The sequence below is a fragment of the Saccostrea cucullata genome, unplaced genomic scaffold, assembly GCF_032062105.1.
Source record: "Saccostrea cucullata isolate Sc308-1 unplaced genomic scaffold, CSIRO_AGI_Scuc_v1 ctg3050, whole genome shotgun sequence".
Lineage (NCBI taxonomy): Eukaryota > Metazoa > Mollusca > Bivalvia > Ostreida > Ostreidae > Saccostrea > Saccostrea cuccullata.
The window spans coordinates 18356-42284 of record NW_026934445.1 but is presented as its reverse complement, the minus strand read 5'-3'; the positions used below and the strand labels follow the sequence as shown (position 1 = coordinate 42284).

Below are 23929 nucleotides of genomic sequence, written 5' to 3'. Positions count from 1 at the left end.
AAGACGCAAGTTTTTTAAAATAAAAAAAATAAATACTTCAAATATCAAAAAATTCTGTGGGGAAAAGATGTATTTGATAAATCTGAATAGAAGAAAAATTAGAAATGATTTATTTACCAGACAATTTAAAAAAAAATAATTTTATTGAATAAAATCAAAGGGAGATAACTCGTCAAGGGCAGGGAAAGGTCTTAAATTAGGACATATCCCACTCTTACATTCTCATACTAAAAGATGAAAAATAGTTCTAAATGTACTGAGTATTCAGCCCATACATATCTATTATGCATTCAATTCCATTAAATCTGGGGCTAATATGGATCGGATACCTTAATTAAATTCTTCTGCTTTTTATCTAGCCAAAACTACAGTGAGTGTTGTGGTACATGGACTTTCTGTTTATTTGTAGATGGAGATGCAGTTTTGATGTACCTTCTGCTCTGCCCTTCATACAAATTAAATATTGAAGAACAACACTGGATAGAAAAGTATAATGCTGTTGCTGAAGTATTCAAGTTCAAGAAGATTAAAAAGCCGTCCAATCTTAGCAACTTAAAGAAGTACAAACCAATACTCAAACAGGATAGTGTGAATGTTGAGTTTTCTTGTGATTTCTTTAAGCACACCAGTTTTCTTAGATTCGCTAAAAATCCTAATTTTGTGGATATATTTCTGACCTCGGCAGAAAAAGACAACATTGCTGAGTACTGCAGGTCATGGGCCTATCCAAAGAAAGAGGGGGAAGTCTTTTGCTGGTTATCACCACAACAAACAGAACAATTGATAGAAAAACTTGGAGAGGATATTTTCATCCATCCAACATGGCAGGATACAACAATACATGAGGATGTATTTAAAAATTGTATGTCCTTCCCGTAAATATATACTGTGTAAAATGAAGGATAGGGAGATAACAAACAGTAATCAATATCAAAGACCATGAAAACATTGAAAATATACGTAGATTAGCCCAATCAAAATTTGTTACCATCATATACTCATCAAATAATCAGTATAAAAATTAAATGGCATAATTTGATCTGTAGTTTGATACTCGGATCCAAGATTCTATTTATTAAAAGAATGTTTTAAGCTTGAGTCATTGGTGTATAAATTACATAAACTAAATACAAATGCATATTTCAGGCTAATTGATAAACAAATATTGTCAATTTTTTTAAATAACTTTTGATAATGAAGAAAAATTGCTTTGATATTTAATTTTGTGTATTGCCATCAACAAGATTTTTTTCTGAGCTTGTTACTAATTTAACATATGACCATGACCTCCATGTTTGACCTACTTATCAATATTATTAACTGTCTTTGCTTATAAAAAGAATACTTAAAAAAAAAACAAGTGTGCATAAACTGCATCCTTTTGCCTTGAAAATTTTGATTCAAACTAGTAGAACATCGATACAATGATAGGTGTTTTTTTTTTTATTAAAGTTGGTGTGCCAATGCAGATTTTAATAAGAGGAGAAGAGTCAGTGAAGAATTTCATTGAAAATCTGAAGAAAGGGGAGACAACCATGTACCATGCCTCTGGGATGATCATTGGGTGTGCAGGTAGTGGGAAGTCAACCCTACTAGAAAGACTGAAGGGCATAGATCTGAAAGAAATCCTGGAAAGTTCAAAGTCTACCAGAGGAATTGATGTCCAGGCTGACATATTTGATGTAACTGGAAAAACAATCAAGGGTATGATTTTAATTCTACTGATCAGAGACCAGAAGAGATTATGCGTTAGTTATGTGTCCAGCGTCCATCTGTCTGTAAACAATTTTTCAAAATGCTACTCCTCCTACAGTTTTGGTCTGATTTCAGTATAACTTGGCACACAATTAGACTACACTAAGATATACAATCCTGTTAATCATTTTTTTTTATTTTGATGAACATTATTGCCTTGGTTACTAAAAATAGAAATTTCTGTAAAATGCTCTCAAAAATGCTACCCCAAATACAGTTTCTGAGACTAGTTTAAAGGGACTTAATCAAGGATCATTATTCTATTTATTGCTGTTGTAAAGTTTCAATTCCCCACTGCTACTTTTCTATTCCTTTGCTATAAGTACAAACCAGTAGAGCTACAGTCTCAACAGAGACTTCTGGTTTAATCAAATCAGATGAAATATTCCAAATAATGTATTATAATAAAGACATGGTATATCGCATGTGTTACAAGCACTCCCACATAAATGGTATGCCATGACTGTAACACATAGAATTCTCTGGTAAACTTAACAGTTACTCTGCAGAAAAAAATACTGTAGGATCTATGTCTAGATTATATTGAACAAAATATGTTTGTGAAACACTATGCACCCAGCAACAACAAAGTTCAAAAAAGCTATTTTTAGCACATTGGTCACAGTCAAGGTCACAGTCATTGCCCTTGGTGCCATTTGAAAGAACAAAGTTAGTGAAGTTTACATACCAAATATGCAATCTTTATCTCCTAAGGTTCAAAAATTAAGGCGAAAGTACGACAAAGCTATTTTTAGCATACAGGTCAGAGTTAAGGTCACAGTCAATGACCCTGATGTCATTTTAAAGAACTCACTTAATGGAATTTGCAAACCAAATATGCAGTCTATATATCTTATGGCAAAGGTACAAATAGACTATTTTTAGAATAAAGGTCACAGTCAAGGTCATAATGGCCATTGCCCTTGGTGTAATTTGAAGGAACTTAGGAGTATGCATATTAAATATGATGTCTCTATAATCTTTCATGGTTCAAATATTATAGTGAATGTTCAAGAAAGCTTCATGTATTTTAGCATTTATAAAGGTTACAACCAAGGTAACCTTGGTGTCATTTGAAAGAACTCAATAAGTGAAGTATGCATACCAACTATAATATGAAATTTCTATCTTTCATGGTTCAAAAGTTATGGCGCAGGTTAAAGTTTGCAGACAAAAAACTATTTTTAGCATAAAGGTCTCATTGAAGGTCAGAATGTCATTGACCTTGTGTCATCTGAAGAGCTAAATAAGTGAAGCATGAAAATATGAAGTCTCTGTCTTTCATAGTTTAAAAGTTATGGCTAAGGTTAAAGTTTGCAGACAAACTGTCTAGACAGACAGGACAAAAACAATATAGGCCCCAAATCTATCGATGCGGGCGCATGAAAAAAAACACAGTACAAGAGTTCAAGATTTACTTGAAACTTGGCGTAAAGATTGCTTACGCATGTATGTGTGATTCTGCTAAAAGACTAGAAGGTCAAATGTAAGCAAAAGATGAAAAGATAAAAGAAAGATAAATCATTTTTCCAAGTTTTTATTAGGTCACCTGAGCACCTGGGGCAAAGGGCGTGGTCTCAAGGTCACTTCAAAGTTGACCTAAATTTACAAATAATAAAAATGTTTATATTTTGCTTACTATTAGGACTAGGATCGTCAAATCTTGTAAGTTGATGCATCTCAGGACTTCACTTCATGTTAACTCAAAAGTAGATCATACATGTAGTGACCTACTTTTTCACTTTTGTAAGCATTTGTTTTCAAATTGATTTGAAGGCATATTTTGAGCACTTTAAGGCCTTTGATCATCAAACTTTGTCAGTTGATGTATCTTGGGTCCTTGAACAATGTCAGCTTAAAAGTAGGTCACTGTGACCTACTTTTTGAACTGTATGACTAATTCTTTTTAAAACATTTTATCCAATTATTTCAGACACTGAGAGGTTTAGAATCATCAAATCTTGTGAAGTGATGCATTTTGGGACCTTTAAACATATTCATGATAAAGTAGGTCACTGTGACCTACTTTTTGAATTTTGCAGGCATTTGTTTTCAAATTGTTTAAATGGCATATTTTGATTACCTTTTGACCTAGGATCATCAAACTTGGTCAGCAGATGCATCTTGTGACTTTGAATAATGTCGACCAAAAAATAGGTCATGGTGACCTAGTTTCAACATTTTATGGCTATATTTTAGTATCTTAGGTATTTATTGGCTTAGAATCATCAAACTTTGTGAGTTGATGCATCTTGGGTTTTTGGTGAGTAACGAACACAAATTAGGTCACTTTGACCTACTTTTGACATTTTATGGCTATATTTTAGTATCTTAGGTATTTATGACTTAGAATCATCAAACTTTGTCAGTTGTTTGCTTGGGTTTTTGGAGAGTGACGACCAAAAAGTAGGTCACAGTGACCTACTTTTTATATTTTATGGCTTTATTTAAGTATCTACAGATACTTATTGGCTTAGAATCATCAAACTGTGAGTTGATGCATCTTGAGTTTTCGGAAAGTGCCGAACATAAATTAGGTCACTGTGACCTACTTTCGACATTTAATGGCTGTATTTTAGTATCCTAGGTATTTATTGGCTTAGAATCATCAAACTTTGTAAGTTGATGCATCTTGGGTGTTCAAAGAGTGACAACCAAAAAGTAAGTCACTGTGACCTACTTTTGACATTTTATGGCTTTATTTAAGTATCTACAATCAAACTTTGTAAGTTAATGCATCTTGGGTTTTCAGAGAATGATGTCCAAATGTAGGTCACTGTGACCTACTTTCGACATTTTATGGCTTTATTTAAGTACCGTAGGTACTTATTGGCTTAGAACCATCAAACTTTGTGAGTTGATGCATCTTGGGTTTTTGGAGAGTGACTACCAAAAAGTACGTTATTGTGACCTACTTTTAACATTTTATGGCTTTATTTATGTACCTAAGGTATTTATAAGCTTAGAACCATCAAAACTTTGTGAGTTAATGCATCTTGGGTTTTAGGATAGTGACAGCCAAAAAATAGGTCAAGGTGACCTACTTTTGACATTTTATGGTTTTATTTAAGGATCACTGGTACTTATTGGCTAAGAATCATCAAACTTTGACAGTTGATGCATCTTAGGTTTTCAAAGAATGTCAATCAAAAAGTAGGTTACGATGACCTACTTTTGAAATTCTCAGGTACTTAATGCCTTAGAATCATCAAACTTGGTCAATTGATGTATTTTGGGCTTTCAAAAATCGCCTACATGTACTAAAAATTAGGTCACAGTGACCTACTTTTAACATTTTATGGCTATATTTAAGTATTATCCAGTACTTATTGGCATGTTTAAAAGGCATATTTTGATTACCTTCAGACCTACAATCATCAAACTTGGTCCACAGATGCATCTTAGGACTTTGAAAAATGTCGACTAAAGTGTGGGTCAAAATGACCTACTTTCGACATTTTATGGCTATATTTAAGTACCTTAGGTATTTGTTGGCTTAAAATCATCAAACTTTGTAAGTTGATGCATCTTGGGTTTTTGAAGAGTGACAACCAAAATGTAGGTCACATTGACCTTCTTTTGACATTTTATGTCTATAGTTAGGTATATCAGGCAGTTTTTGGTTTACAATCATCACATTTTGTCAATTAATGCATCTTTGGTTTTCAGAGAATGTCAACCAAAAAGGAGGTCACGTTGATCTACTTTTGACATTTTATGGTTTTATTTAAATATCTGGTACAGGTAAACTTCGGTATCTCGACATCGGATATGTTGACAACCTGGGATATGTCGACGTCCGCCCAGGGTCCTGGCTTTATTTACTATATTAATGATTTGCAAAAACTCTGATATGTCGACCTCGGTAATGTCGACTACCCCGCTTATCTCGACGTATTTCACAGTCCCAAGAGCAAAATGTACCTGTTATATGTCGACATCGGTGCAATTTTCTGCTAATTGTTTGTAAGCTGGTAGCTCGTCATGCACGGACGACTCCTTGTAACTCGATGTCGTCAGAAATTCACACCTTTCACACCCATGTTTTGACTACATACTGCTCTGTAAAAAATGTGTTTGTAGAGGAATCCCAAGCCCCCTCGGCATCTCTAATACGTTAATTGTTTAATGTTCAGCTTGGGTAATTATCATTGATTAATCTTCTCCATTCTGTGTAAATGTACAACTGTTTATTTGTGTCGAAATCTAACAAAAATTAAACTTAAACATTTTGTAAAAAAAAAATTAATAACTGAATAACAGTGAACAATATACACAATGAATTCAGTTTAAAGTAGTTCTATACCCGCACTACGTCATTTACGAATAGTAAAACCGGAACCGCGCTTCCTTTTTCCGAGATGAGATTTTTAGCTCTTCTGAGCCGAAGGCTCAAAGAGCTAATGCTATGGCCATTTGTGCGGTGTGCGGTGTGCGGTGTGCGTCGTGCGGTGTGCGGTGTGCGGTGTGTGTTAACTTTTCAGAATATGGGCCATAACTCAAGAACCCTTTGGCCAATCTGTGTCAAATTTGTCACAGGGTATCCTTGGCCCAAGGGCTACCATTTATACTAAAATAAGGGTTGGGACCCTAAAACAAGGGGAGATAATCAGGAAAACAAAACCAAAAGTACTGGTTGCAAAAAATCTTCTTCTCCAGAACCACCAGGCAGATTTTCACCAAACTTACATACAATGATAAGGATATGTTGAAGATTAAAAATTGTTCATGGCATGACCCTGGGGCAAAGGGCATGGTCTCAAGGTCACTTCAAAGTTGACCTAAATTGACAATTAATGAAAACATTTATATTTTGCTTACTATTAGGACTAGGATCATTATATCTTGTTAGTTGATGCATCTCAGGACTTCACATCATGTTAACTCAAAAGTAGGTCACGGTGACCTACTTTTTAAATTTTGTAAGCATTTGTTTTCAAATTGATTTGAAGGCATATTTCTGGCACTTTAAGGCTTATGATCATGAAACTTAGTCAGTTGATGCATCTTGGGCCCTTGAACAACGTCAACCTAAAAGTAGGTCACCGTGACCTACTTTTTGAACTTTATGACTAATTCTTTTAAAAACAATTAATCCAATTATTTCAGACACTGAGAGGTTTAGAATCATCAAATCTTGTAAATTGATGCATCTTGAGACATTAAAACATTTTTATGAAAAAGTAGGTCACTGTGACCTACTTTTTGTATTTTGCAGGCGTTTGTTTTTGAATTGTTTAAAAGGCTTATTTTGGTTACCTTGAGATGTAGGATCATCAAACTTGGTCAGCAGATGCATCTTGTGACTTTAAAAAATTTCAACCAAAATAGGTCACGATGACCTAGTTTCAACATTTTATGGTAAAATTTCAGTATCTTAGGTATTTTTTGGCTGAGAATCATCAAACTTTGTGAGTTGATGCATCTTGGGTTTTCGGAGAGTAACGACTAAAAAGTAGGTCATGGTGACCTACTTTTGACATTTTATGGCTTTATTTAAATATCTATGGTAATTATTGGCTTAGAATCATCAAACTTTATGAGCTGAAACGTCTTGGGTTTTCGGAGAGTGATAACCAAAAAGTAGGTCATAGTGACCTACTCTTTACATTTTATGGCTTTATTCAAATATATTAGGTATTTTTTGGCCTAGAATCATCAAACTTTGTGAGATGATGCATCTTGGGTTTTTGGAGAGTAACGAACAAAAACTAGGTCAGGGTGACCTACTTTTGACATTTTATGGCTTTATTTAAATATCTACGGTAATTATTTGCTTAGAATCATCAAACTTTATGAGTTGATGCATCTTGGGTTTTCGGAGAGTGACAACCAAAAAGTAGGTCACAGTGACCTACTTTTGACATTTTATAGCTTTATTTAAGTATATTAAGTATTTATTGGCTTAGAATCATCAAACTTTGTAAGATGATGCTTCTTAGGTTTTTGGAGAGTGACGACCAAAAAGTAGGTCACAGTGACCTACTTTTAACATTTTGTGGTTTTTTAAAGTATCTTCAGTACTTATTGGCTCAGAATCATCAATCTTTGTAAGTTGATGCATCTTGGGTTTTCAGAGAATGATATCCAACAAGAGGCCCATGGGCCTTATAGGTCACCTGAGCATTATGCAACAACTTTCCAGTGATTGAATTTTATTCATGTTTTAATCCAGATGCTATGGCATTCACAATTTTGAAATAGGCACCATTGGTCATCATAACAATACACTTAGCAGTTGCTTAGTTTGTTTACTTAATACCCATAGGCAGGGTAGGGGAACAAAAACTGCATTTCAAGTAATCAGTAATATTCAGCATGATCAGTAATGCCCCAATCACACATGAACCCCTGACCCTTAGGCCTAGATGCACACATTGCACAATTTTTGAAAAGGCACCCTTGCTTTTCAAAAATATTTGATAAATACCAAGGAGCAGATTTCAAACAATTCATCCAGTTTCAGTATATAAGTACAGCCCCCCCCCCCTCCTTTATGGTACCCTTGACCCTGGGCCTTGAAATTCACAATTCTGGAAGATTAGGACCCTTACTCATCATAACTACATAGGTAGTTCATCTGCTTAATATCAAGGAGCAGAGAAGAAAACTTTCAAAGATTTAGTGTATTTTCATTGTATAATCAATAAAGCCCCACCTTATCACTAGAACCCCTGACCCTGGGGCCATAAAATTCACAATTTTGGAAGAGGCACTCTTGCTCATCATAACTATGCACTTATTTAGTTTATTTAATACCCAGACGCAGAGAAGAAGATTTTCAAAGGATTCATGTATTTTCACTATATAATCTAAAGAGCCCCCCCCCTACTCCAGAACCCCTGACCCTGGGGCCATCTAATTCACAATTTTGGTAGAAGCACTTTTGCTCATCATAACAAAGCACTTAGCTAGTTAATTCAATACCCAGGGGCAGAGAAGAAGATTTTCAAAGAATTCAAGTATTTTCACTATATAATCTATAGAGCCCCCCCCCCCCCTTACACCAGAACCCCTGATCCTGGGGCCATAAAATTCACAATTTTGGTAGAGGCACTCTTGCTCATCATAACTATGCACTTATTTAGTTTATTTGATACCAAGGAGCAGAGAAGAAGATTTTCAAAGAATTCATGTATTTTCACTATATAATCTATAGAGCCCCCCCCCCCCCCCTTACACCAGAACCCCTGACCCTGGGGCCATATAATTCACAATTTTGGTAGAGTCACTCTTGCTCATCATAACTATGCACTTATTTAGTTTATTTATTACCCAGGAGCAGAGAAGAATTCATGAAATTTCACTATATAATCTATAGAGCCCCACCCTAACACCAGAACCTCTGACCCTGGGGCCATAAAATTCACAATTTTGGTTGAGACACTCTTGCTCATCATAATTATGCACTTAGTTAGTTTATTTAATACCCAGGAGCAGAGAAGAAGATTTTCAAAGAATTTATGTATTTTCACTATATAATCTATAGATCCCCGCCCTAGCACCAGAACCCCTGACCCTGGGGCCATAAAATTCACAATTTTGGTTGAGACACCCTTGCTCATCATAATTATGCACTTAGTTAGTTTATTTAATACCCAGGAGCAGAGAAGAAGATTTTCAAAGAATTTATGTATTTTCACTATATAATCTATAGAGCCCCACCCTAACACCAGAACCCCTGACCCTGGGGCCATTAAATTCACAATTTTGGTAGAGGCACTCTTGCTCATCATAATTATGCACTTAGTTAGTTTATTTAATACCCAGGAGCAGAGAAGAAGATTTTCAAAGAATTTATGTATTTTCACTATATAATCTATAGAGCCCCACCCTAACACCAGAACCCCTGACCCTGGGGCCATAAAATTCACAATTTTGGTAGAGGCACTCTTGCTCATCATAATTATGCACTTAGTTAGTTTATTTAATACCCAGGAGCAGAGAAGAAGATTTTCAAAGAATTTATGTATTTTCACTATATAATCTATAGAGCCCCACCCTAACACCAGAACCCCTGACCCTGGGGCCATGAATTTCACAATTTTGGTAGAGGACTCAATGCTGATTACAATCATGCAAACAGTTTGACTGCTTGATGTCCAGGAGTAAAGAAGAAGATTTTTAAAGATTGCACTAATTTTAGTAGTTTTTGCCCCACCCCCCAGGCCCCAGGGGGGCAGGGCCCATGAAATTCACAATTTTTGTTCCCCTTCACCCATAGATGCTATATGCCAAATTTGGTTGAAATTGGTTCAGTGGTTTCAGAGAAGAAGCTGAAAATGTTCAAATGTTAACGCACGACGCACGACGAACGACGACGGACGAAAAGTGATAGCAATAGGTCACCTGAGTTTACTCAAGTGACCTAAAAACAATCAAAAGCAGAGACAGTTTATACATTGCTGCGTTTGAACAATTTGGAGTTAAACATGCAAGATTCATTGTTTGGTTAACTGTCCTCTCTCATGCGTGCAGTGAGACATGACCGAATATGATTACTTCACATTATGCTGAATAATTACCAACCTTTTAACATGTTAACCAGAACTGGACTTCTTTGTCATTTCATTCAAGGAGTAAATGTTCTAACAGTCATACATCATGTACATAGCCCCAAAACTTTCAAAATTTTGATTGCAATTGTGCAGAAAGACAATTCTTCAAGAGTGATTTTTACTTGAATTGTTTTCAGATTAGTTCAAAGTTGAAAATGAACACTGCATCAAAATGAGATTTTCTGCACCTCCTGAGAAAAATGTTGTTTTTTTTTTTTTTTTTATAAGAAGCGCAGCGAGCTCAATAGACTAACGTGTAAGAACAGAAGAAATATGGAAGGAAATCTGTACATACTTTAGGCAAATTTTTCTGTGAAACATTCCCAGAATTCCTTAACTACACAATGTCCCTTGCACAAAAAAATAAGTAAATAATAACATTAAGCATAAACATGATAAAAGACTTTCAGTTTGTAGAAATCTTTCAAAGAAACAAAAAATAACTCTGCAATGTTTTTCGACCAAAATTGCACTGGGTCTACAGTTTCAACCAGACACTCTGGCTCAGCTGTCTGCGTAAGCTCCGACGAGCTCCATGACGTCACAGCTAGTTGAGATGTCTCGTGCAGCTTCATGTTTGAAGTTGCTGATCAATTTTTCAAGTGTTTTTGATGGTACAACTGTGCTCGCCTCACCGGTCACACCGTAAAACATATTATGAATTAATTGATTTGGTAGCTAAATAAAGCTTCTTCGGGTATGTAAATAAAGCTAAGTAAGTAAATCAAGCTACATAGCTAAATCTAGTGATTTATATATATATATATACAGACCTGTATAAAACTGATGTAATTTTAAGTTAATATTAATTGTGTCCATTTTGAAATCATGACGCTTCGTGTTTTTTTTTTTTTAAACTGCAAACAAGGAAGTTGTGTAGATCTACAATGTACAGTGACTGTCACTGTCTAACTTATTATATACAGGTGTCTCATTATATCGCGGTACTTAATTCTTTGGCATAAACCGTGTCATTTCTAATTTTTATTTTACCTTACATCAAATGATAATTATAATTGTGACTTTGGCCTAACTTTTCAGTGTCCAATTATTTTCCAAGCTTGCATCGTTTAATTTGTGGTCTATTTTTAAAACAGGAAGTCTTATTTACCTCCTAAATTGGAGAGTCTCATTGTATCGCGGTATAGAAATACATGGAAACTTGTAAATGACACAGGCCTCAATTTTTATTTTTGCATTTACGATGGTTATTCTACATGAAAAAGTGAACATTTTTATAAACTAAAGACTTTAGAAGATGAACTTTATTATAGTTTTTACGAGGTTATAATTCTAATGGTCTAAATATAATTAAAACCGGACTGGAAATCTGAAAATTTCGTTTTATTTTTTTTTCAAACGGATGTTCCGTACTTCTTAATCATCAAAAAAAAATTAAACATTCAGACAACATTCATACTGTCTATCAACAAAAAGTATATAGGCTATGTATCCACATTTTTGCGATATACCGAGATACAATGAAACCCGCGATATAATGAGAATCGAGTATACTATAAACATTTCATCATATTTCATGTTTTAAGTATATTTTCCAAACATATAAATAAACAGCATATTAAACACCCAATAAATCAATTTTATTAGTACATAAATAATGCAGCTCGCAGGCGACAACGTTTAAAACACTCGAACAAACTTTCATCGCACGATGTCGCCTCTGGTACAACGCGGGAGACGTAAACACGCTAATACTAGCTCAGATTACAAAAACACGATGTATTCGCAAAAACACGTCATATATATTCCATGCCGTATAAACTCATAAATGTCAACATTCATACCCACCGTTCGTTAAGTTTAACCTTAGAGCTCAAATAAAAGATAGATTCTCTGCCTCTGAGTACGCACTCTGGTCCAAAATGCAAATGGCGTCTTACTCTCCAAACCAAACATACAGTCGATTGTGCGCATGCGTAAATATTGCGTAAATATTGAAGCTTGTACAATAGGAAACTATATTCCCGGATAGATCTAAAATAATTATTTTTGCAATATAATACTTTTTAAAAAGTTCTCTTTTCTCATGTACATGAATTTGATAATTTTTTTTAAAACATAAAACTTTTCTTGCATGTAATTTGGTGTTATGAAGTTCAGAATAAGATCTTTCAAGATGTTATGCATTTTAACATACAACCAATTTAGCCCCACCCTCCAGATTGACCCCTAAGCCCAGGGGTCATGAATTTCACAATTTTGGTAGAGAGGTTAATATTTATTACAATCATACCATCAGTTCAACATCCTGATGTCCAGGAGTGAAGAAGAAGATTTTTAAAGATTGCATTAATTTTGATAGATTTAGCCCCACCCCCAAGCCCCAGGGGGGCAGGGACCATGAAATTCACAATTTTTGTTCCCCTTCACCCATAGATGCTCTATGCCAAATTTGGTTAAAATTGGTTCAGTGGTTTCAGAGGAGAAGCTGAAAATGTTCAAATGTTAACGCACGACGCACGACGCACAACGCACGACGGACGACGGACGACGACGGACAAAAACGGATAGCAATAGGTCACCTGAGTTTACTCAGGTGACCTAAAAAGTAGGTCATGATGACCTACTTTTGACATTTTATGGCTTTATTTAAATATCTATAGTAATTTTTGGCTTAGAATCATCAAACTTTATGAGTTGATGCATCTTGGGTTTTCGGAGAGTGACAACCAAAAAGTAGGTCACAGTAACCTACTTTTTACATTTTATGGCTTTATTTAAATATATTAGGTATTTTTTGGCTTAGAATCATCAAACTTTGTGAGATGATGCATCTTGGGTTTTGGAGAGTGACGACCAAAAAGTAGGTCACGGTGACCTAGTTTTAACATTTTATGGAATTTTTTTCAGTGTGTACAGTACTTATTGGCTCAGAATCATCAAACTTTGTAAGTTGATGCATCTTGGGTTTTCAGAGAATGATGTCCAAAAATTAGGTCATGGTGACCTAATTTTTATGACATTTTATGGCTTTATTTAAGTATCTATGGTAATAACTGGTTTAGAATTACTAAAATTTGTTTGTTGATGCATATTTGGTTGTTAGAGAATGTATCTCGGGTTTTCAAAGAATGTAGACAAAAAAGTAGGTCATGGTGACCTACTTTTAAATATCTCAAATACTTATTGGCTTTGAATCTTCAATCTTTGTTTATTAATGCATCTTGAGTCCTCAGAAAACTTCAATCTTAATATAGGTTACTGTGATGTACTTATGGTTTTTGTAGCTTTATTATAAAAAATATTTTCAGTCCTAATTGGCTAAGAATCATCAAACTTTGTCAGTTGATGCAACTTGGGTCTTAGGATACGTAGGGTTAGAGGCTTCAAATAGAAGTGATAGATTGTACAATTTATCAGAAGAGCGATTCAAGGCCCTTGGGCCTCTTGTTAAACTATATTGGTTTGACTTTTACTTAGCGTTTTAAATATCCCGTAACGATTTAGCTCGAAGTCGGTCGCGTCAACAAAGATAGATTCTACAGGTTACGGATAAATTAATAAAAAATGAGAAGGCTTGGAACAAGTTTTGGTTGACAGAAATATTTAGGTAATAAAACAATATATCTGTGAATGATGCATGTTTTATATGCCGCGCCGAAAACATGGACCATGGACATGCTACATCAGAACATGTATCAAACTATCGAGGGGACTTTTGTCGGCGGCCAAGTTGAAACTAATAGTGATAATTCGGAAGAAAAGTAATAACTATGACTTGACTTTGCCAATTTATGGATTTTGCTAATCAAATATTACAAAATTTACTTTAAATAATTATTATTGTATAAAACCCAAACCCCCCCCCCCCCCCCCCCCCAACCTGCTTACCCACGAATCCAAAAATGCAAAATTATCCTTTGAATATAAGTATATGACAAAAGTTGATTCACTTGCAGCATACTTAGTTACTTTCTGTAACAAAATCATCCAGTTTCTGAGAATCGGTCAATTACTTTTCATTTTCGCCAATTTACAGACAAGTGTGTTTTAATTTTTTTTTTTAGTAAAATAAGATAAATTTTAGGGACAATAGGTTTTGGGTGTGTATAATTATTGTTTTAAATTATGTACAACATTGTTAATACAAGTATCCACTAAAACATTAACAGTTTTACAGGAATATGTGGCAATATATTACTTCTGAAAGAAAGAAATTAGGGGGGTCCCTTTAGTGTAGAGCTCATACCATGAAAAGTAATGCGTCAACATATAATTTTTAGCTCACCTGAGCTGAAAGCTCAAGTGAGCTTTTCAGATCACATTTTGTCCGTCTGTCCGTCTGTCTGTCTGTCTGTCTGTCCGTCTGTAAACTTTTCACATTTTCGACTTCTTCTCAAGAACCGCTGGGCCAATTTCAACCAAACTTGCCACAAAGCATCCTTGGGTGAAGGGGATTCAAGTTTGTTCAAATGAAGGGCCATGCCCCCTTTCAAGGGGAGGTAATTGGGAATTAATGAAAATTTGGTGGTATGTTTTAAAAATCTTCTTCTCAAGAACCACTGTGCCAGGAAAGATGAAACTTATGTGAAAGCATCATCAGATAGTGTAAATTCAAGTTTGTTCAAATCATGACCCCCGGGGGTAGGGCGGGGCCAAAATGGCCGACCAAAGTTTTACATAGAAATATATAGGAAAATTCTTTAAAAATCTTCTTCTCAAGAATAGCAAAGCCATAATTGATCATATTTATATAGAAGCATCCTTAGGTAGTGTAAATTCAAGTTTGTTCAAATCATGACCCCCGGGGGTAGGGCAGGGCCAAAATGGCCGACCAAAGCTTTAAATAGAAATATATAGGAAAATTCTTTAAAAATCTTCTTCTCAAGAATAGCAAAGCCATAATTGATCATATTTTTATGGAAGCATCCTCAGGTAGTGTAGATTCAAGTTTGTTCAAATCATGACCCCCGGGGGTAGGGCAGGGCCAAAATGGCCGACAAAAGTTTTAAATAGAAATATATAGGAAAATTCTTTAAAAATCTTCTTCTCAAGAATAGCAAAGCCATAATTGATCATATTTATATGGAAGCATCCTCAGGTAGTGTAGATTCAAGTTTGTTCAAATCATGACCCCCAGGGGTAGGGCGGGGCCAAAATGGCCGCACAAAGTTTTACATAGAAATATATAGGAAATTTTTTTAAAAATCTTCTTCTCAAGAATAGCAAAGCCATGATTGATCATATTTATATGGAAGCATCCTCAGGTAGTGTAGATTCAAGTTTGTTCAAATCATGACCCCCGGGGTTAGGGTGGGGCCAAAATGGCCGACCAAAGTTTTACATAGAAATATATAGGAATATTCTTTGAAAATCTTCTTCTCAAGAATAGCAAAGCCATAATTGATCATATTTTTATGGAAGCATCCTCAGGTAGTGTAGATTCAAGTTTGTTCAAATCATGACCCCCAGGGGTAGGGCGGGGCCAAAATGGCCGACCAAAGCTTTACATAGAAATATATAGGAAAATTCTTTAAAAATCTTCTTCTCAAGAATAGCAAAGCCATAATTGATCATATTTATATGGAAGCATCCTCAGGTAGTGTAGATTCAAGTTTGTTCAAATCATGACCCTGGGGGGTAGGGCAGAGCCACAATGGCCAATCAAAGGTTTACATAGACATATATAGGTAAATTCTTTAAAAATCATCTTCTCAAGAATAGCAAAGCCATGACAGGTCATGGGACTACTTTTGGATTTAAACTTTTCAATAATAAACCAATTTCTACTTTTTCCTAGCCACAGTTCTCAGGTGAGCGATGTGGCCCATGGGCTTCTTGTTTAAAGCTTATTCTTTTTCTTAAATATAATTTACTAAAAATAATGCAAATTTACGAAGTTTGAGTCCATAATTTTTTTTAAATGACCGAGATTGTCCTGTGAAGCATATTTTCTCACATTAAATTTTGATACAATATCCTAACAAAGTGCATCTATTTATAATGATTCATGCAAAACAATGATTATATATTGTTTACTAACATATTTCTACTCTATTTCGGGCATTAAAGTTAAATATTTTGACTTTAATTGATTTATATACAACAAAATCTAGGATAGGTAAATTTTCAATATTTTACATTTCGGGTTATATACTCCGATAGGCTATAGCGGAAAAGTAAACATGTTGACATATAATTTTTATTGTGTCTTTCCATTGTTGGAATGTATGTCTATCATATAAAAGCAGATTTTTAAAGATTGAGCCCATTTAGTGCCGAGTATAGAACTACCTTAACTTAAAAAATTTGGTAAAAATGCATTCAACATGAATCAATCAAATTTACGACATGCACGATCATTGCATCGATCAGCCATTATATGGATGCATACGTAACATCATTAAGTTTGTTAAATGCCCAATTCCAATAAAATTTTGGTTTGAAAATGAAATGAAAATTAATGATGAATAATTCTGAAATAAAAAAGAACTGAAATGAAATAATTTCAAAAATATACGCATGAATTTTTTCCATATCTCTGAAGTCCACTTTGTACCGTTCTGGTTTGGAGTTTATAAAGCGCATTTCGTATCCTGTTCTGACAGAGATAATGGCACACGAATCGAATGCTGGTTGAAAAACGGTTTTTAGTGACATGAGATTTCGATAAAAAAAGAAAGCATTTCATAAATAACATTTTTGAATAACTTCTTTCTAATAAATGTAAAGGGATAACTGGAACAAACGAGCTACAATTTAAGTGAAGACATGTATGTACTTGTAGTTGCACGTCTGTTCGGTTTTACTATGCAGTAAAATTAAGGACGTCGAGTCTCAACTCTGATATCTCGACACCTCGGATATTCCGACTGTCCCGTCGATGTCGAGATAACGAAGTTTTCCTGTACTTATGGTTTAAAATCATCAAACTTTGTTAGTTGATGTTTCTTGGGTTTCCAGAGAATGTCGACCAAAATGTAGGTCATGTTGACTTACTTTTTCATATCTCAAAACATATTGGCTAAGAATCATCAAACTTTGTCAGTTGATGTAACTTTGGATTTCAAAAATCATGTACTTAAAAATAAATCATAGCAACCTACTTTTGACATTTTAAGGCTATATATTTTAGCATCTTGAGTAGTTATTGGTGTCTAATAATCAAATTTTGTCATTGATGCATTTAGGGTTTTTCTAATAATGTAGATAAAAAAGTAGCTCAAGGTGACCTACTTTTAACATTTTAGGCTGTATTTAAGTATATCAGGTACTAATTGGCTTAGAATCATCAAACTTTGTCAGTATGCATCTTGGGTTTTAGGGGAATGCAAATAAAAAGATCAAACTCTGTCAGTTGATGGAACTTTGGTTTACTGAGTTTGTTGATTAAAATGTAGGTCACTATGAACCCGTTTTGAATTTTTTTGCCATATTTAGGTATCCTAGGGACTTATTTGCATAGAATTGTTTAACTTTGTCAGCTAAGACATGCTAAGACATCTTGGGTAAGCTACAGTCTATAAAATATAACAGGTAATGCTTTTGATCATAAGTATTGAATTTAATCATTACAACCCCTCTCTTTAACATTGTCTTTTAAAAATTACTTAAAGATAGTTTTGAATACATGTTACCTGAAGACATGCTAAGACTTTTTGGGTATGCTACAGTCTACAAAATATAACAGGTAATAACTTTTGATCATAAGTTTTGAATTTAATCATTAGAACCCCTCTCTTTAACATTGTCTTTCAAAAATTACTTAAAGATGGTTTTGAATAGATGCTACCTCAAATGTCAGAAGCGCAAAACACTGAACTGTGATCTGACCAATATGAAAACAAAACACTTCCTACAGATGTCCTGTTTGAAAATATTAGGTCAATTGTACTGTCATATTTAGTTGTTGGCTCCAGTATTACTTGGAAGCAGGAAAACTTTTTCCTCATGAAATTAAGGATACTTTTATTTTCACCATTACCCACATCAGTATTAATGTCTCCCACAATGAAAAGGTGTTCATCCAATTTGACTAAAGGTCTTAGCTTTTCCTGTAGTATTTTCAAAAAATGTGTTGAAGAACATTTAGGTTGTTTGTACAAAAACACACATTGCACAAAAGAACCTGATATGACAGAATCTATCACTAAAAATTCTACTTTCAATGTAGAAAATATAGCCACATCTACAATGTTTAAAGTATTTTTTACATAGGCAACCAATCCATGAGATGGCCTGCCTCCATTCAAAGGTCGTTGAGCATCACTTCTTATCATGGTAAAATCTTCATCCTTGTCTGACTCAATTAGTCTTGATTCTGCAATTCCAATAATGTCTACTGAGTAAACATATGGGTCACACTGCAAGTCTTTAATATCTTTGTTTAATGACCGAGCATTATATGACCCCCGCGGGAAGGGTGGGGCCACAATGGGGAATCAAAGTTTTACATAGAAATATATACATGTAGGAAAAATCTTTGAAAATCTTCTCTCAAGAACCACCGGGCCAGAAAAGCTGAAACTTATGTGGAAGCATCCCGGTATAATGTAGATTCTAAATTGTTCAAATAATGACCCCATGGGATGGGTGGGGCCACAATGGGGAACCAAAGTTTTACATAGAAATATATAGGAAAAATCTTTGAAAATCTTTTCAAGAACCACTAAGCCAGAAAAGGTGAAAATTATGTGGAAGCATCCGGTATAGTGTAGATTCCAAATTATTCAATCATGACCCCCAGGGGAAAGGGGGGGGGTACAATGGGGTATCAAAGTTTTATATAGAAATATAAAGAAAAAATCTTTGAAAACCTTCTTCTCAAGAACCACCGGGCCAGAAAAGCTGAAACTTATGTGGAAGCACCCTGGTATAATGTAGATTCTAAATTGTTCAAATAATGACCCCAGGGGATGGTTGGGGCAATAATGGGGAACCAAAGTTATACATAGAAATATATAGGAAAAATCTTTGAAAATTTTCTCAAGAACCACAAGCCAGAAAAGGTGAAAATTATGTGGAAGCATCCTGTATAGTGTAGATTCCAAATTATTCAATCATGACCCCCAGGGGAAGGGGGGGGGGGGTACAATGGGGTATCAAAGTTTTATATTAAAATATAAAGAAAAAATCTTTGAAAACCTTCTTGTCAAGAACCACGGGGCCAGAAAAGCTGAAACTTATGTGGAAGCATCCTGGTATAATGTAGATTTTAAATTGTTCAAATAATGACACGGGGGAAGGGCGGGGCCACAATGGGGAAAATCTGAAAATCTTCTTCTCAAGAACCACTGGGCCAGAAAAGCTGAAACTTATGTGGAAGCATTCTGGGGTAGTGTAAATTCTAAATTATAGGAATCATGACCCTTGGGGGAAGGGCTGGGCCATTATAGGGAATCAAAGTTTTACATAGAAATATATAGGAAAAATCTTTGAAAATCTTCTTCTCAGGAACCACTGGGCCAAAAAAGCTGAAACATATGTGCCAATGGAATGATCATGGGGTAGTGTAGATTTCAAAATGTCTAAATTATGATCAGTGGGGTAATGTGGGGATGCATTATGTATAACAAGGGCTGAAATCTGGTAAAGAACAGAATGGTCAAAGCTTCTCAGGTGAGCAATGTGGCCCATGGGCCTCTTGTTTTTAGACGTTTTTAAAGAGTAGATATAGATTTCAATGATGACGTTTTATACTTTGTTTTTCCAACCTGTCAACTTAGTTAACTTGTTACAATTTCAGTAGTTAAAATCTTCCGAATTTGCTGTTCCAAATCCAGTATTTTAAATACCAATTTTCCTTTCATTTAAACTTTTTTTATGCCCCGCCATGAATATGGCCGGGGCATATAGTGTTTGTCATGTCCGTCTTCCGTCCTTCCGTCCTTCTGTCCTTCCGTCCTTTCGTCCCTCCGTCACACTTTGTGTTTAGCTCTGTTCAAAGCTAAGTTTCAAAGAAACTATCCAAGATATTTTCATCAAACTTCATATGCTGATAGATATTGATGAGAGCTATGGTTCATCTAGGGATGAACACTACCAGACTTGCTTCGGATGCTGGATTTGACCGACATTTTCAAGACGAGTGACCAGGTAAAAGATTTTGGAACAGGTCCATTCCTAAGGAACTAAAAGCTCCTACTTGGACCAAACTTGCATGGATGATGCATCTAGGGATGGACACTACCAGACTTGCTTCGGATGCTGGATCTGACCTACATTTTCGAGATGAGTGACCAGGTTAAAGTTTTTATAGCATGTCTATTCCTAAGAAATTATAAGCCATAATTGGACCAAACTTGCATGGATGATGCATCTAGGGATGGACACTACCAGACTTGCTTCGGATGCTGGGTTTGACCTACATTTTCCAGAAGAGTGACCAGGTTAAAGTTTTTAAAGCATGTCCATTCCTAAGAAACTATAAGTCCTACCTGAACCAAACTCGCATGGATGATGCATCTAGGGATGGACACTACCAGACTTGCTTCGGATGCTGGATCTGACCTATATTTTCATTCCCAAGTAACTTAAAGCCCTGCCTGAACCAAACTTTCATGGATGATGCATCTAGGGATAGACACTACCAGACTTGCTTGGAATGCAGGATCTGACCTATATTTTCATTTCCAAGTAACTGTAAGCCCTACCTGAACCAAATTTGCATGGATGATGCATCTAGGGATGGACACTACCAGACTTGCTTCAGATGCTGGATCTGACTTATATTTTTATTCCCAAGTAACTATAAGCCCTACCTGAACCAAACTTACATGAATGATGCATCTAGGGATGGACACTTCCAGACTTGCTTCGGATGCTGGATCTGTCCTATATTTTCATTCCCAAATAACTATAAGTCCTACCTAAACCAAACTTGCATGGATGATGCATCTTTGGATGGACAATATACCAGACTTGCTTCGGATGCTGAATCTGACCTATATTTTCATTTCACAGTAACTATAAGCCCTACCTGAACCAAACTTATATGGATGATGAAACTTTGGATGGACACTACCAGACTTGCTCTGGATGCTGGATCTGACCTATATTTTCATTCCCAACTAACTATAAGTCCTACCTGAACCAAGCTTACATGGATGATGCATCTAGGGATGGACACCACCAAACTTGCTTCGGATGCTGGATCTGACCTATATTTTTATTCCCAACTAACTATAAGTCCTACCTAAACCAAACTTGCATGGATGATGCATCTAGGGATGGACACCACCAAACTTGCTTTGGATGCTGGATCTGACCTATATTTTCATTCCCAAGTATCTATAAGCCCTACCTGAACCAAACTAGCATGGATGATGCATCTAGGGATGGACACCACCAAACTTGCTTTGGATGCTGGATCTGACCTATATTTTCATTCCCAAGTAACTATAAGTCTTACCTGAACCAAACTTGCATGGATGATGCATCTAAGGATGGACAATACCTGACTTGCTTTGGATGCTGGATCTGACCTATATTTTCATTCCCAAGTATCTATAAGCCCTACCTGAACCAAACTTGCATGGATGATGCATCTAGGGATGGACACTACCAGACTTGCTTCGAATGCTGGATCTGACCTATATTTTCCAAACAAGCAATTCAGCTGCATAACTATTCTGGATATTCTGATCAAATTTTAAACACATACTAACTTTCATGTTGCTTTACTGATATATCCTTGGCGGGGCATTCATGTCCTATGGACATATTTCTAGTTTCAAATGATTTTAAATATTTTTCCTAACACTCCAAATATGTTTTTAAAAAACTTTATTAAAAATTTTATTTGTAACTTTACATACTTCTTGTTTTTTATTCTCAGAAGACTTTAAAAAGTGAAAAAGCCATATTTGTAGATGATTTGTTGTGAGAAATATTAAGAAACTCTTTCAGACATCAGAACATCACATGAAACATTCCATGTTTAGAAATTGACAATATTCAATGTACTTTACACACAAACAGTAAATTCGCTAATTTGCACCTAATCCCTCATCTGCCCTTTTCAAAACAACACAAGCACCTGTGCAAAAGACATAGAGAAATGAGATTTTGTGTTACTTGTATGTACATTTAGGTAACTTCAAGTATTATTGTGAATTTCCTGGCCTCCGGACCAGGGGTTAATGGAAGGGATATGTAGATTATTTAGTGAAATACACATATTCTTTGAAATTCTTTTTTTTGCTCATGGGACAGGGCATCAAATAAACTATGGCCTCTTGTTAAAAAATCTTCTTCTCCAGAACCGCTGGGCCAGGCAAGATGAAACTCATGTGGAATCATCCTCAGGTAGTTTGGATTCAAGTTTGTTCAAATCATGACCTCCGGGGCAAGGGTGGGACCAAAATGGCCAACCCAAGTTTTACATGGGAATATATAGGAAAATTCTTTAAAAATCTTCTTCTCCAGAACCACTGGGCCAGGAAAGATGAAACTCATGTGGAATCATCCTTAGGTAGCCTAGATTCAAGTTTGTTCAAATCATGACCCCCGGGGGTAGGTTGGGGCCAAAATGGCCGATCAAATTTTTACACAGGAATATATATATAAAAATTTTTTAAAAATCTTCTTCTCCATAACTTCTGGGGCCAAAATGGCCGACCCCAGTTTTACTTAGGGATATATAGGGAAACCTTTTAATATCTTCTTTACAAGTTCTTCAAAGCTATGATTAGTGATATTTATATGGAATCATCCTCAGGTAGTGTAGATTCTAGTTTGTTCAAATGATGAACACCTGGAGGGGGTGGGGTTAATTCAAGCCTGATGTGCTCAGGTGAGCGCTGTGGCCCCTGGTCCTCTTGATTAAATTTGTGACATAAAAACTTTGAATGTCTAGTTTTAGCAATATTCGAATGAGCTGAATCATGACCTTGAAAATTAAACCAATGTCATTGAATAAATAAAAATTATAATAATTCAATTATAATCTTGAACAACTCTTTTAATTAATTCATGTACAGGATAGAGAGAGAGAGAGAGAGAGAGAGAGAGAGAGAGAGAGAGAGAGAGAGAGAGAGATGACCTTCATGTCTGACTTGTTCTAAATTTCATGAAATAATTTGGATCAGCTAAACTAGTGATGTTCAAAATTTATGTTTGAATTTAAAGAAATTAATAGAATGATTAAAGTAATATACTCTATAACTTGCGCCATTTTAAAATACGGCTGGAAATTTATATATTTTGATTACCATAAAAGTTACGAAAATGCTGTAAATTACACCATTTAAATAAAACTCATTTTAAAGTTATCAAATTATAATTATTTATTATCCTGCAAGGAAAATAATGTCTATTTTTAAGTAAATCCACCACGTGACGCTGTCGCTACTTTTTGATTGATAAACAAGCACAGCGTCAGGAAAGTTAGGTTAGCCCTTTGAGATAAAACTCACTTTTGACATGGATGGCGTGTTACTATTAAATATAACTTATCTTTAAATGTAATCAGTATCAACCATCTATACTCTGTGTTACAACAGATGAAAATTATTCATGACGCATATTAACCTTTTATTAATAATCGTTGTCAAAATGCAACATGCCTCGTTGTCTATAATTTCCCGTGGACATACGTGTCTATATTTAGACCTACTGTTTACGCACTTCCTTTTTCAATATTCATGAAAAGACTG

At 35.2% G+C, this 23929-nt stretch overlaps 1 protein-coding gene across 4 annotated transcripts in view; it reads left to right on the top strand.

The window, feature by feature from the left end:
- LOC134240761 (uncharacterized) overlaps positions 1-23929 on the top strand; it is a 51595-nt gene that overhangs the window by 10853 nt on the left and 16813 nt on the right. For all 4 annotated transcript variants that reach the window (XM_062722841.1, XM_062722842.1, XM_062722843.1 and 1 more), the window contains 2 exons: positions 410-862; positions 1453-1704. In XM_062722841.1, the coding sequence (XP_062578825.1) occupies positions 410-862; positions 1453-1704 (705 nt within the window). The remainder of the gene's footprint in view (positions 1-409; positions 863-1452; positions 1705-23929) is intronic.